At 37.6% G+C, this 14,807-nt stretch overlaps 3 protein-coding genes across 3 annotated transcripts; 2 read left to right on the top strand and 1 right to left on the bottom strand.

Moving 5' to 3' along the window:
- Nucleotides 1-956: 956 nt before the first annotated feature.
- Nucleotides 957-3,266, top strand: LOC133861709 (transcription termination factor MTERF8, chloroplastic). Its single transcript, XM_062297508.1, has 2 exons — nucleotides 957-1,350; nucleotides 1,436-3,266. Exons 1-2 carry the CDS (start codon nucleotides 1,059-1,061, stop codon nucleotides 2,728-2,730), a joined length of 1,587 nt encoding a protein of 528 aa, XP_062153492.1. The 5' UTR covers nucleotides 957-1,058; the 3' UTR covers nucleotides 2,731-3,266.
- Nucleotides 3,267-5,545: 2,279 nt separating this feature from the next.
- LOC133856618 (subtilisin-like protease SBT3.6) lies at nucleotides 5,546-10,473 on the top strand. The gene is made up of 10 exons (XM_062291678.1): nucleotides 5,546-5,789; nucleotides 5,880-5,971; nucleotides 6,073-6,170; nucleotides 7,216-7,371; nucleotides 7,503-8,176; nucleotides 8,509-8,588; nucleotides 8,836-9,081; nucleotides 9,172-9,286; nucleotides 9,395-9,581; nucleotides 9,696-10,473. Exons 1-10 carry the CDS (start codon nucleotides 5,670-5,672, stop codon nucleotides 10,256-10,258), a joined length of 2,331 nt encoding a protein of 776 aa, XP_062147662.1. The 5' UTR covers nucleotides 5,546-5,669; the 3' UTR covers nucleotides 10,259-10,473.
- A 128-nt stretch (nucleotides 10,474-10,601) lies between these two features.
- On the bottom strand, nucleotides 10,602-13,507 carry LOC133856644 (ribosome-binding factor PSRP1, chloroplastic). The gene is made up of 5 exons (XM_062291707.1): nucleotides 13,077-13,507; nucleotides 12,234-12,377; nucleotides 11,885-12,148; nucleotides 11,127-11,235; nucleotides 10,602-11,026 (listed from the first exon to the last, which is right to left on the bottom strand). The coding sequence occupies exons 1-5, from the start codon at nucleotides 13,377-13,379 to the stop codon at nucleotides 10,896-10,898; spliced, it is 951 nt and encodes a 316-aa protein (XP_062147691.1). The 5' UTR covers nucleotides 13,380-13,507; the 3' UTR covers nucleotides 10,602-10,895.
- Nucleotides 13,508-14,807: the final 1,300 nt, after the last annotated feature.

Genomic DNA, 14,807 nt, shown 5'->3' with positions numbered 1-14,807 from the left:
CATAATCGAGGTACCATCCACGATACAAAATGAATCACAAAAAACAAAAAATAAAGTAATTAAACTGCATGGAGGTCAAACGTTTTTAACCCTTAATATTCACTTGCAACTGGATTTTGCAGCTTCAAATGCCATTATCAAGTCCAGCCAGCTCACCAAAGCATGCAACACTAGGACCATTACGTAACAAACGCTTAGACTTTGGGAAAAAGTAGTATCAGAGTTCCTTTGGATTGTATTATATATTTGGGATCAAATCCAACTATCATCAAGTCAGGAAAATTAAGAGATAGGAGAGTGACAGTCAATTATAATTGAAAATTAAGAAATGAGAGCGTATGTACTCTCTTCAATTGTGAAGTCAAAAAGGTCTAAAGTATAGGCCGGTATAACTTTATCTGTATTATTTTTAACTTTGTAACGAGAACATGTTAAATATATTTTTTTAAAAAATGTTCTTCGTAATGTAATATATATAAGTTGAATTATTGTAATTGTGATTCTGAATATAGATATAAATGCATTTGTGTGTATATGAATATATAAATATACTATAAGATAAACATATAAAATTGAGATTAGATTATTTTAGATTTGAGTTAATTTCTCTAATTACTCAAACAATAAATCTTAACTATAATTAAGTAACTAATAACTAGTATTAAATTTTTTTAAACAATCGCGACATTTACTTTATATATAGAATGACTAAATAAATTAAGGAGCTTGTGAACAAGCTCGGGTTTGTTAAAAAAAAATAAATGAACAGAGCTTGAACAAATTATTTTGTTCGGTAATAAGCTCAATCTCAATTCATGTTCGAAAAAAATTAAATAAACCGATCTGGAACATTTAATATCCGACTCGACTTTGTTCGGTTACAACCCTAGCCTTGAAGCTATATACGTGTGAAAAAGGAGTATGTATCTGGATGGACCATAAAATGTGAAAAGAGCCCAAACATTGGTCACCATTTTTTTCAAGTCCGTTATTTCACTTCCCATTCAAAGCACATCCGCGGCAACTGCGAACGCACTGGTTACTGGTTCAGAGAGCAAATGGTTGCTCTACTCACTGTGTTTGCAAACCCTTTTCCTCATTCTTCTTCTTCTTATTGTTCTTCTATTAGTATTCTCCCGCACCCACAAATCCCTCCCAGAACTGTTCGATTCTCACTCGCTTTAGTTTTAGCTTTCCATCCCCATGAATGGTTCTCCGTCTTAAATTTCAGTAAAGCGTCAAGAATCGAAGTGAAACCGCTATTCGCCGAAGTGGGTCTTCGAACCACCGACCAGATTTCAGTTCAATGCAGTCGCATCAATACGCCCACCGATCTTCACATTGCAACAGGTGAGTAACTCTCAGAGGCATATTCTCAAACACAATTTAGTCCTTCAAAATATTCTCGGTAATATATGCCTATGTTTGGTTTCAGGGTTTCTCTTTGCATTCTTTAGAGAAATTGGACTTGACGAAAAAGAAACCGAATTGCTCTTGGAAAAGAACCCAGCTTTGGCATTGACATCTTTTGATTCAGTACGTGCTAGGGTTCATTATTTACAATCTGTTGAAATTAGTGGCCTAGAACTTTGTTGCTTGATTGCAAAATATCCCAGTGTGTTAACAGCTGAGGAAATTGGTCCATTTATATGTTTTGTGCGCGATGAATTAGAAGCTAAGATTGAGCCTGTGCAGCTCAAGCGCCTTTTGACCACCACTGACCCAAGATTCTTGGTGGGTTTTGATCAAAAGGTTAAGTTACTTCTTCATCACGGAGTTCCGCTTGAAAAGATTGTTTTTGTGCTCAACAATGTCAATTTAACCAAGGCATTGTGTCTTAGGCCAGTGGAAGAAATTGATAGGACCATTACTTATTTGAGCCGCTTTGGTGGCATTGATTTGATTGTAAGGCGTCCTATGGTTCTAAATTATGATTTGGACAGTCAGTTGATACCAAGAATTGGGTTTCTCATGGAGCTCAGTGGGGGAGATGAGGATGCCACAGGGCATGTGCTGCGTAAGTTCCCTTTGATTTTGAGTTACAGTGTTAAGCATGTGGAGGGCCATGTAGAGTTCCTGAGGTCGTTTGCTGGCCTGAATGACCAGGAAATCTTCAAGATTTTGCTTGTGTTCCCAAGTTTAGTTAGTGCCAGCAAGGAGAGGAAATTGCGTCCTAGGATAGAGTTTCTCAAGCAATGTGGGTTGGATTCTGATGATATTTTCAAGTTCTTGATCAAGGCTCCCTTGTTTCTAGGCCTGTCATTTGATAACCTTCAGTATAAACTTGTGTTTTTGGTGAAGATTGGGTATAGATATAGAACAAGGGACATGTCAATGGCAATGGGATCTGTAACCAGAACAAGCTGCGAGAATTTACAAAAGGTAGTTGGGCTATTCTTGAGTTACGGGTTTTCTTGCGCTGACATTGCTTCCATGAGCAAGAAGCACCCCCAAGTACTGCAATACAATCCTGGTTCTCTGGAGGAGAAGATGGAGTACTTGATAGAGGACATGGGTCGTGAAGTTGGAGAGTTGTTGGCTTTTCCTGCATTCCTTGGTTATAAGCTTGACGAGAGAATTAAGGCTAGGTATGAGGCAAGGAAGAGGATTACTGGAGAAGGAATGTCGCTCAATAAGCTGTTAACCGTTTCGACTAAGAGATTCTCGACAAAGAAGAAAGAGAAAAAGCTATTACACACGGTTGAGAATCTGAATAGCAATGAAGGTTAGATAGGTTTGATAGTAATGCATGCTCCTTTCCATAAGCAAGGTTTTAATCACTCATGGCGTGTTTATTTCAACAGCCGCTTGAAACTTTCTCCTCTGCTAATTTTGATGTACAAGATCTCTATTTTTACTATATTAGCTGGTACAGACAATTGCAGCTTGGGGAGTGAGAAGATTGAAATGGTTCTTCTAACTATTGAAGACCTGAGAGGCCTGAAGCTTGAGTAGTAGGAAATCTGCTCTGGGATAAGCTTTGTTATGTTCAAATCTATACAATGATCAGGACTAACTTACTTTCACAAACTTTCTTTTTGTGAAAATCAATTCTATTAAATCTGTTTCAATGACATTTTACAAAATTTCTATTGGTTGCTGAAATAGAATGAGGAAAGTAATGGAGAATGAGGTTCTGTATGCCCCCCTTTTTCTACATTTTTATTTTTTATTTTTTTTTGAGTGTTTTGAATGTAAGAGAACATATTCAATTATTCATTAAGACAGAAAGTTGTAGACCCAATCAAGTGAAGGGTTTTTGTTTATGCGGGTCCCAGGTTTAAAATTTCGGTTAATTGAAATTATTCTCCTTAAATTATGTTATCATTTGCAATTTCACTCTAAACTATACAGATTTGTAATTAACACCCTAATTTGAGTTGAGAAATGCTAGGGGTACCAAATTTTTTACCAAGAGATGGGTACCGAAATGATGTGGAGCTTATTCATTGGAGATGATCAAACAATTAATAAAAAGAAATGCTACGGGTACCAATGAATAAACTCCACATCATCTTAGTATCCATCTCTTGGTAAAAGATTTGGTATCTTTAGCATTTCTCATTTGAGATTAATTTGCAATACCCACAACGCAAAATAATGTCAAAAGTAAAAATTTGTAGGCAGGATAAATTTTTCCTGAAAACTAAGTTGGATTAATTTCCTTCAACCTTATCCATTAAATTTACATGAGTTTGAAATCTATGTAATTTTTCTATGTATTATTCATACATGTTAGTTTAATAGACCGAGTTTGAGAAAATTCTTTTAACTCAATTTTTTTTTTTTTTTTTAAATAAAACTTTATTCAGGTGGACATTGTAAATTAATATGTACTGATATGTTAATTTGACATACCATTGCATCCCATCATTCTAACATGTACATCAGTTTGTTAATTTGAACAATAATTTAGATGATGTGGTGGACATTGCCAATTAATCTCGAATTAGCGTATTGATTATAGTCCAAGGGGCATAGAGCAATTAACCATAAATTATTGATTCAATAATTTGAAGGATCATTCTGGGCAGGTGTATTCCACTTTTCTTTGATATAATTAAAGAATCATTTGAAGATTAAAAAAGTACAGCTCCTTTTGTTGGAGTTGGTTCCAGGTATGCCTACAATCTTTTATTACATTTATTATGACTTTTCCTACATAAAGGACTTCTTCCTTCATGTTGCTTCCAAAGGCACAACCAATGATAGCAGCACAACGAAATAATATTCAACTATTCCTCATAACAAAAAAAAAAAAAAAAAAAAAACCCTAATATTCAACTATTCTAAAGTAGTCTATGACATCATCTGTTTGATGCATATGAATCATAGCCACTTGATGCGGGAGCAGAACGGATAGGATTCCTTGCAATAAGGTTGTTCATTATATATGTTTGGACTATTCAAACACCTACTCGAATAAGGTGGGGTTCGAGTGCCCTCTCACTTGAGGCTGCCCATTACACATGTAGTGAACAACCTAATTGCATTTTGTTAGAATATTAATTAAATAATTAAATTTAATGATAATTTAACATGGTATCATAGTAACAAAAATTATCAATAAAACCATCAACCACCCCACATAACATCCATCCGTATGAAATGAAAAGAAATGCGACATACTTGATAAGTGGTGATTTAACGTGTTTTCTAATCCTACACGTAAGAAGTATTAAAATATTAATTAAACAATTAAAATTACATTTTTTTTATCAACTTAATTAACTTTTAAAATAAATAGTAATTTTACACCCTTAATCTCCATCGGAGCAGAACAATTATTCCTTTGAAAGTAGAAGGGAGGTGGCAAACCGTATGAGCAATTGTACTGTCATGCAGCACTGCGAAGAAAAAGTTTCAAGATTTTTTTTACAGAATTTTATAGAAGTGCTACAACTTCTTTCCATCGTTATTGGCTTATAGCACTGAGGCAAGTTTCAGGAATGAAACGACAAATAGCAGCCATACAATCATGGTATAACGACAGAGAAGCAGATAAAGTTTCAGGATCACTAATAATTGTGCTGTGAAACAAGTCTTCCGAGAAGACAGTAGTGATATGACCTCGGCCCCTGGGGAGACATGCATGTTACAAAAAGTAATAGAAAGCAGAAAATCAAAATGGCTTTTATGTATGTTCACTCAAGGCGTCATGATCACGAGTGTCTTACATCCCACTTCCATGCGTGCATCTCGTTCCATACTAGAGTATACTCAAAAGTTTATACACTTAAACATTACTTTAAAGCAAATGCTTAAGGTCTCTTTTTCTTTCGGAACTCTTCATACTTTTCATTTAAAACATTTCCAAACCCCAAAATAAATATATATACATACTACTTTTGGAAATGCTTTAGAAAGAGACTCACTTTCTTAACATTGTAGATAGTTATTAATCATATGACATTAAAAACACGTAGTGGAATATGTGTCTAGGCATCAGAATTGAAGTAGGTGTTTTTTCGTGTGAAAATGTATTTGTTTAGTCTTCTGGTTTATTCTGAATAAAGCAGCTTTTGCTTAATTAGCTGAACACGAATGGTGAGCATCCCTTTCTCCATTTAAAAAGAGAGGTGATTACAAGGAAGGGAACCTTATCTTTCCTCTCTATTTCTCTCTAGCTCTCTGTCTCTCACTCACTTTCTCTTACACACACACACACAATGAGCTCAGTTCGATGTGGTAAGAAGAGCAACATAATTCTCTCATTTGTTTTCCTTTCTCTTCTCTCATTTCTGAATGAGCAACTTACCTTGGCCACTCTTGCAGAAGCCAAAAGAAATGTTAGTTTTCCCTTCGTCTCCTACACCATTCTTTTCCTTTCTTATTGCTGGACCATTCTTAGAAACTAACTGTCTGGTGAGAATTTACAGGTTTACATCGTTTATATGGGAAAAGGGCACTATCATGATCCAAAGCTCCTTGTGGAAACCCATCGTGAAATTCTTACTAGAGTCCTTGGAAGGTATAACATGAGAAACATAATAACTTAATGCTTTATCAATAGAGGCTTTAGTTCAAAAACAGCTTGAGCCAGAACTAACAATTCAAAATGTACTTGTGTAGCAAAGAAGCATCTGCAGAAGCCATGGTCTACAGTTACAAACATGGCTTCTCTGGTTTTGCAGCCAAGCTAACAGAGATTCAAGCACAAATGATTTCAGGTACTTTGACAATTACATTCATTTCTTGGTTAGGCCCTGTTTTTATGAGGCATATGCATGATTTAAACTACAAAACATTTTTTATTCATACAAGTTCATCTTATTTGCAATAGTCATTACATTGTGGAGAATGAATTCAACATAAGTTGCATACTAAGCACACTGGTGGCAGAGCAGATGCCATTGAAGATTGAGCAAAAATATTGTCATTATCATCAAACATTTAAGTCATACATCAAATTTTAAAGGTTCTAGATATCAAAAAAAAAGTTAATAATCCTGCAATCTATAATACAGTAAATTTCAAGCCTAATGTGACATGAAGAACAACTCCTCACCAACTACATTCAAAATAAAGACCTTTTCCCCTCCCGTTCCATGGCAATTTATTCCTGCATAAGTCTGGGCTGCAACTATGAATCCATGTGTGAGCTAGGATGCTATGAACTCAAAGATAAAAGCCATTATTAGTATAGTGACTGCACGCCGTTCACTAGAGGGAGAATCTGCAAGGGAGAGAAAGGGTTAGAGGGGTTCGCCAGGGCTGGATACAGCGAGACCACTCCGACTCTTAAGTCAATTGGTATACATGAAGAGAGAACTTCAGCAGTCTTGTTAACGCAAAAATAGGCGTATCTGAGTGAGTGTCCTCTCTTTCTTTATATAGGCCACCATCTTTGCCCTTCTTCTTTAGGGTTTTAGGGATTTCCGCCAATAAGTTGTTATTGATGTGGAAATTCCCTTCCTAAATTTGTTGGAAAGGGATGTATGGCATGAGCAGACAACTTACTGAGCTGGCAGATTAAGGAATCAATTATTGTGTGAGCATTATATCTTGGTAAGAGTGCGCTTGAATTCTTATTAGCTGCCGGACCTTCTGGGCTCCTCAGTGAGTGGCCACTGGGAGGCCCCACAGTAACCAGGCCCTCCAGCCATGATATCAAAGACAACATAAAGCCTAAATTTTTCCCAAATGTCAACCACGTAAATATGCTTCATACCTCGAATTAGAAACATGGTCATACATTTCTTTTTTGGCTTGTAGAGTCACCAACTGTGGTTCAAGTCATTCCCAATCGCTTCTACAAGTTGCAAACTACAAGAAGCTGGGACTACCTTCAACTCTCTTCACGTCCTCCAAAAAATCTCCTGCACAAATCTAAAATGGGTGATGGCGTCATCATTGGTCTCCTAGATACAGGTGATACTATTCCTCTCACCCCCCCCCTCCCCCTTCTCCCTGTCAACGCGTATGCGTGTTTGTCTACATGTGGAAGTGTGTGCATGCATGTCTGATGTCTCACTAAATTAAGCCAAATAAATGATGAGCAGGGATATGGCCAGAGTCTGAAGTTTTCAGAGATGAAGGTCTAGGGCCAGTCCCTTCTCGATGGATGGGTGTTTGCGAGTCAGGAGAGCTGTTCAATGCAAGGAAGGCCTGCAATAGAAAGCTTATTGGAGCTCGTTATTTCATCAAGGGACTGCTAGCTGAGTATGGACAGCCATACAACACTACTGAATACAAGGACTACTTGTCTCCCAGAGATTCATCTGGACATGGCACAACCACATCTACAATTGCATGTGGCTTCTTCGTGGCCAATGCAAGCTACAACGGGCTTGGTATTGGAACAGTGAGGGGTGGTGCACCGCTGGCTAGGCTGGCTATGTATAAAGTCTGCTGGAAACTGTATGGAGGAGTATGTGCAACTGCTGACATTCTGAAAGCCTTTGACAAAGCCATAAACGATGGGGTAGATGTGCTATCACTGTCTATTGCCGCTGATATTCCCTTGTTTTCTGATGTTGACACAAATAGTGGGATCTCCATTGGTGCCTTCCATGCTACGGCAAAGGGGATCACTGTTGTGTGTTCGGCTGGAAATGCAGGCCCAAGTGCTCAAACAATACAGAACACAGCACCATGGATCTTAACTGTTGCAGCAAGCACTGCTGACCGCTCATTTCCTACACCCATCACGCTTGGAAATAACTGGACTACAATGGTAATTCTTCACACCCTGATACATGCAGCACTACATAAAAGAGGAAGACAAATCAAAGTCAATGCATGATCAGTGCAGTTACTTCAGTTAAATGTTGTAATTGTTAAATCACTCATTATCCCAAAAACGTAAGCCGGTAGAAAATGGTGAATATAATTATTTAATTAGTATTGTGTGCGGTCAAACTTTCTTTCAAGAAGTGAGGTCCAACACATGAAATATTTTAACTGTAATTGATAAATATTAAAGTCATGGTTCGAACTTATGACCTCTATTTTGATACTAAATCATCAATAACCTAGCTGATAGTAATGAATGGTTATTAATTGTAGGGTCAAGCTATGTTTACAGGAGAGAATAGGGGGTTCATCAATCTGGTCTACCCTGAAGTCTCGGAAATTCTTTCTCCTCGGTAAATATATCTTACAGAGAACACACTGCTGCTTTAGCTTAAATATCTATAAGGAATATGCTGTGGTCAATTCTGCATCATATTGATCCCTCTAGTCCCAGCAAGGACTTGTGTCTTTTCCCTTGGGTGTGCGTATGTGGGGTATACAATCGTTGAAGAATATCTTAATTCAGCTAGGACTTTGTCTTTCACAATTTTCATCCTTTTGCTTTCCTTTTACCTGGAGTTTAACAAGGTGTTCATACAGTTATTGCGAATCTCTCTCACCGAGTGATACTTGGTCAGCCGGAACTGTTGTCCTCTGCTTCACTTTAGCTTCTGATGAGAGTGCAGTAGAGGCTGCTGCATTGTCTGTCAAAGAGATTGGTTGTTTGGGAGTAATTATCGCCAAAAATCCCAGTAGGTCCCTGTATTCATGCAATGATGACTTCCCGTGTGTTCAAGTAAGCTATGAAATAGGCACGCAGATACTCTACTACATTCGCTCTACCAGGTAACGCCATAGTCATTGCTATAAAAGATGTAATCCTCACTATAGTTGCTATCGTTGACATCAAAATCATACATGAGATGGTTACTGCAGGAATCCACAGGTCAGGATTAGGCCTACCAAAACACATGTTGGCAGACCTGTGTCGACCAACGTGGCATACTTCTCATCTCGAGGGCCTAGTTCCATTGCCCCAGCAATACTTAAGGTATTTCCTCAGTGCTCAAGGCTAGTAAAGAAAACACTGAATTGGGACTTCTGTAATCACTAAAAAGCTTGCTCATTGGTGTCCCATGTGGTCTCTGCATGGGCACAGCCAGATGTAGCAGCCCCCGGTGTCAACATACTAGCAGCAGTTCCACCTCTTAACCCTGCAATTGCATTCAACTTCGGATCAGGAACATCCATGGCAGCTCCCCATGTCACAGGCATTGTTGCATTGCTCAAATCATTGCACTCAGATTGGTCCCCTGCGGCTATTCAATCTGCAATTGTCACCACTGGTACTTTGTATTACACATTTCGTTCCCAGTAGCGCAAAGTTCTTTGCCTGTTCATTCTTTTGACGCATTCACAGTTCATAATGTGTCTAATTTATATGGTATCATGATCTGCAGCATGGACTACCGATCCATCTGGTGAACCAATATACGCAGAAGGGGAGCCAATGAAACTTGCGGATCCATTTGATTATGGGGGTGGAATTGTTAATGCGAATAGTGCAGCAAATCCTGGTCTTGTCTATGACATGGGGACAGCTGATTATATTCAATACCTCTGCGCCATGGGCTATAACAGCTCTTCCATTTCCCAGCTTATAGAACATTCCACATTCTGCCCCATAAAACAGCCCTCTATTCTGGACATAAACCTCCCTTCTATAACCATCCCAACCCTAAGAAACTCAACAACTCTCACCAGAACTATCACAAATGTTGGCGCTGTCAATTCCAGATATGTGGCTATTGTTGAGCCTCCGCTTGGCATAACTATAGCAGTAAAACCTCATATACTGATCTTCAACTCTGTTATCAAGACCATCTCCTTCACTGTTACAGTTTCCTCTTCTCACAAAGTGACCACAGGATACTCCTTCGGAAGCTTGACTTGGACTGATGGGGTGCATAGTGTCAGAAGTCCAATATCCGTGAGAACTGAGATCACAGAATCTTATGATTGAAAAGATATTGTCATGCTAAAATGTATAAAATAAATGGGGTGGCAGTCTCTAACAATTTAAGTCATGCCCAGAATACAAGACTGCTTAACAAAGCACAGTTTTCAAGAAAAGACAGCATAAGCCTCATTACCACGAGTTTGGCTTGCTTCTAGTAAAAACAAAAAACCATTAGAAATCCTCGTGTAAAAATAAAAGGCAGAAATTGCCTCGAGTGCAAAAATAAACAAAATTCGCTCCCAATCTTGCAATCTCCACCGTCTCCATGATAAAATCACTAGAGGCAATACAAACTCCATTACCAACCCCCCTCCCCTAAAAAAAAGAGAATAAGATAAAAATGGTCTAAGGAAAGAAAGGGAGATATCTGAGGTAGCTCATTCATATACAGATTCATGGTAATTACAAGTTGTTAAATTCGGTCCCTATGTATTGTAAACTACATGATGCATCTCATTTTACAATAACTAATCACCTCAGAAAACATGTTCATTCGTCTTAAAAAAAATTCATCTTTTGACCTCAAAACTCTAAATCAGGAATTTCTCAGCATGCCCTGGCCCCAAAGTACATCATGGCCATTAGTTTGAGACATAGCTACTCAAATTATCTCAGAAAAGGATCTTCCACTGCTTCACATTTAGTCTATCAAGGAGGGTTCTTTAGCTGCTTCTACCACCATAGGCTCTAATTTCTCAGCTTTTCCATTTCCTTTAGGTATAATACAGCCATATCCTCCAGCTTTTCTTTTGTATAAGATATTAATCTCAGCTGGTGCAAAGGCAAAGAACAGTTATATCCCTGGATGATTATGATAATTGATGCCGAAAAAGGAAAAAAAAGAGAGTACATAAACCATTAAGTTTAATACCAGTTTCTTCGTTTCGGAAAGCATAGAAGTCGTGATCAACGTTTTCCAGCTGCTCAATTGCTTCAGAGACAGTTAAAGGTGGCATGTCAAAGTATTTCGTACGGACAATCTGAAAGAAAGGTACACAGAGTGAGTGCATGTGTGCTGTAAAAGAATAGCATGTCTATTTCAACATTTTTATCTGAGGATGCCTAAGTTAGCAGTTAAATGACCTGACAATCAGCCGATAGCATAAAACATTTTGTAATTAATGACATAAATCCAGTGACACCCAGACAAAAGGGAACACGTTATTATCTGAAAAAATTAATGATGAAGTTTCCTAACAAATATAGTGGTTAATTTATGCTACAATTCTTCTACAAAATTTCAAGTAGAAAGACTAGAAAAACATGTAGTAAATTGAAGAATGTGAGCCATCGCTGTAGTTTGATTTGGTTTCATTTCTTTGAAACAGAACTGGGAAAAGCATCGGAAATATGTCCTGGTTCTTGGAATGATAAGAGTGCTACACAGAACTGGAAAAAATATCTGTGTAGTTTGATTTGGTTTCATTTCTTTGAAACGATAGGGGTGCTACACAAAAATTAAATGGTAACGTAGAGTATGGCACAGAAAAATCGACATCAGGATTTTGGACCAAAAACCTCTCAAATGATGGAAATGATAATCTTAGAATAAAAAATAAAAAATAAAAAATAAAAGAAGAAGAAGAAGAAGAAGAAGATACCAGATAAACACAAAAGTCAAGTAGTAACCTCATTAATAATTTCGTTATCCTCATCTTGAGGCAATGCATCTTCCTCATTTTCATCTGCCTTTTCCTCCACTGCTTGTACCATGGGCTCCCTAACTTTCAATCTGTCAAACCCCTTCATGTGCCGCCCATGGTCTGACTCCTTCTCTTTAATCTTCCTCAGCTTCCTTTGTATAATTGAAGACACCAAATCTATACTCCCATAGACTGTCTCAGAATCTTCCTCTGCCCGAATCACTCCATGCTTCTTTGAATACAAAGTAACCTACAAAACACACAAGCCCTCAACACAATAACCAATTTAAGACAACCCCTACAAAACCCTAAAATGCAATAGCAAGCAGCAATACCTCACACCGCCGAATTCTCTGGCCTTTCCCAAACTCTCCACCCCGAACTGACAGCCTGACATCCACTTCCATTACCAAATGACTGTGCTTAGTAACTGCCTTCCCGATTTTCTCTTCCACATGCCTCTTGACAGTCTCACTTAACTATATTCACCCATAAATATTTTATCATATCAAATTCCCATTTATATTTTGATAAGTAAATCAAAATGAGCAACAAAACAAACCAGAGAAAATTAAACCCCATTTGGTTGGTTCAAAATGCATTCTTCATACAAAAATCAATAAGGTTGCATTTGGATTTAAGGATTTGAAGTCTAGGGATTTGAATAGCAATTGCTAGTATAATTACGAATTTTAACAGCAAATGATGGATTTGAGTTTTGAGGATTTTGCTCCAACAAAAACACTAGTGTTATGAATTTAAAATACCATCTCATACCCAATCATTTCAATTCCACATATTAACAAGGCTTAAGTCCATCCATGAATTTCACCAATATATATATATTAGCTTTCATACTTTATTCAAGTTATTTACAAATCCTCCTCTTCAATACTTCCATCCAGATGAAACATAAATTCAGAATAGCTTAAAACAAGTACCTGCCTTCATCACTAACAACTGAAAGCATGAAAGCAAGATAATCGTAATAGATGGAAAAAGTACAGATTTAAAAAAGAAAGAAAGAAAGAAAAAAAAAAAAAAAAAAAAAAAAAGAACCAACAAGAACCATGAAACTGGAAATTGCACGTTATATTATTACTTTTTTTAGCAACCAAGAAAAGGGTCCACCAACTCTACGTCTTCTGAGCTGCCAAGAAAAGGGTTAATGTAAATACCTCCAAATTTTTTCCCTGTATGATCAGTTTCACGGAAGAAAGCGGACCGTCCCACGACATTCTGGTAGAGAGTGAATTGCCATTGCCGTGGCTTCTTCTGGGCGTTAGCGAAATGGGTTTGAGGTTCTCCAAGAAACTGGATTTATAGAATGAAAATGTGAAAGCCAGTGACTTTCTGGACTTGGTGGAGAAGGTGGTGGAACTACGGAGAGACACTGTAGGCAAAGAAGAAGAAGATGGTGATAAAGAAGATATATGGGGTTGGTGAAGAGCAGGTTGCGAGGAGCATACTAGACTGGCCATTGAAGTTGGGACTCGGGAGAGTGCTTGTATGGAAGGAAAGCGAGAGAGGAAGCACGAGAAAGTGTGGGGTTTTGAGAGATTTTTAGTCAAGAAAAAAGAGAAGGAACTGGATATGGATTGTGTCACAGTCACCTTATCCGGTTCAACGATTTGGGAATTGGGATCTTGTGCTCTTAGTTAAGGCGATCTTTGAGTTTATTAGGGCGGCATTCTCGTCTTGGGAGATGCCTTTATAGCTTAGTTAAGGATGGTTACCAAATGCTTTGGTACTAATGTGACAATAAGTCACAATAGATTTTTTAAAACATATAATGTTCTACAAATTTTTATATTTTTATTTTATCGGAATTGAGAGCATCTATTATTAGAATAACACAACGCTCAACAATGATAATACCAGAAATACAATAAGAAATTTCTTAAAGAAAACATTGATCCTCACTTAAAACCTTCTTTGCAAGCCACTGGGCTGCACCATTTAAATTTCGCTTTACATGATGAACTTTTCAATCCTATAAACACTTTAATATCCATCAGGTGTCCTCAATTAGATAGTCATACCTGCTCCAATTACTTCCTTTCTTTTTTTTTTTTTTTTTTTTTTTTTTTTTCAGCGCCTGCACTACTTGGAGAGCATCATTTTTCAGGACTATCTAGTGAAATCCCAATTCGCGACTAAAATTTGATGCCCTTAAAGTTGTTGCTTTTGCAATATCATGTACAATGATATGATCAGTGGATTCTGACAAGGTTGCCATCACCCCACCCTTGTTATCTCTAATTATGATATCGATACTCATCTTCTTTTTGTTTTTATCTACAATCGCATTCCAATTGATCTTGACAAAACCATCAATGGGGCTTGCCATCATAGCTTCGTATTCTCTGCTACTCTTTATGATAATTTCTGATAATTTGCATTTTGAAAAGCCACCAATGAATCATAAACATTGTTTAATTACCACTGAAGTATAAGGGCTAATCGGTTTCCCATGGACCATTGCATACCATCAAAGCCATACGTTTCGTGCCACAACCCCTATTAACTCCTTATCGTCATTGTCCAAAATTGTTGAAGCTCCTTAATAATAAACACAAACTCTTCATTCACAATGCATCGTTTTTTGATCTTACTACCACACGTACTCCATATGGCCCTTGCAGCTGGACGTCCCCACAAAACATGCTCTGTGGTCTCCTCCTCCACTTCACATAGGTGGCATAATGAGTCTTCTGTAATTTATTGTCTTAAGATATTTGTTTTAGTAGCCAAGTCATTATGGGAGTATGCCCTCCACAAAAAGACTTTCACTACATGAGGGACATTCATCTTCCATATATAGGAGTTTATGATTTCTTGTGCGCGAGCATTCACCTTGATCAATTGCTAGAAGCTCATTTTGCAGATGATAAGTGCTTTCAACTGTG

The sequence above is a fragment of the Alnus glutinosa genome, chromosome 1 (genome assembly GCF_958979055.1).
Source record: "Alnus glutinosa chromosome 1, dhAlnGlut1.1, whole genome shotgun sequence".
Lineage (NCBI taxonomy): Eukaryota > Viridiplantae > Streptophyta > Magnoliopsida > Fagales > Betulaceae > Alnus > Alnus glutinosa.
This window is presented reverse-complemented; position numbering and strand designations above follow the sequence as displayed.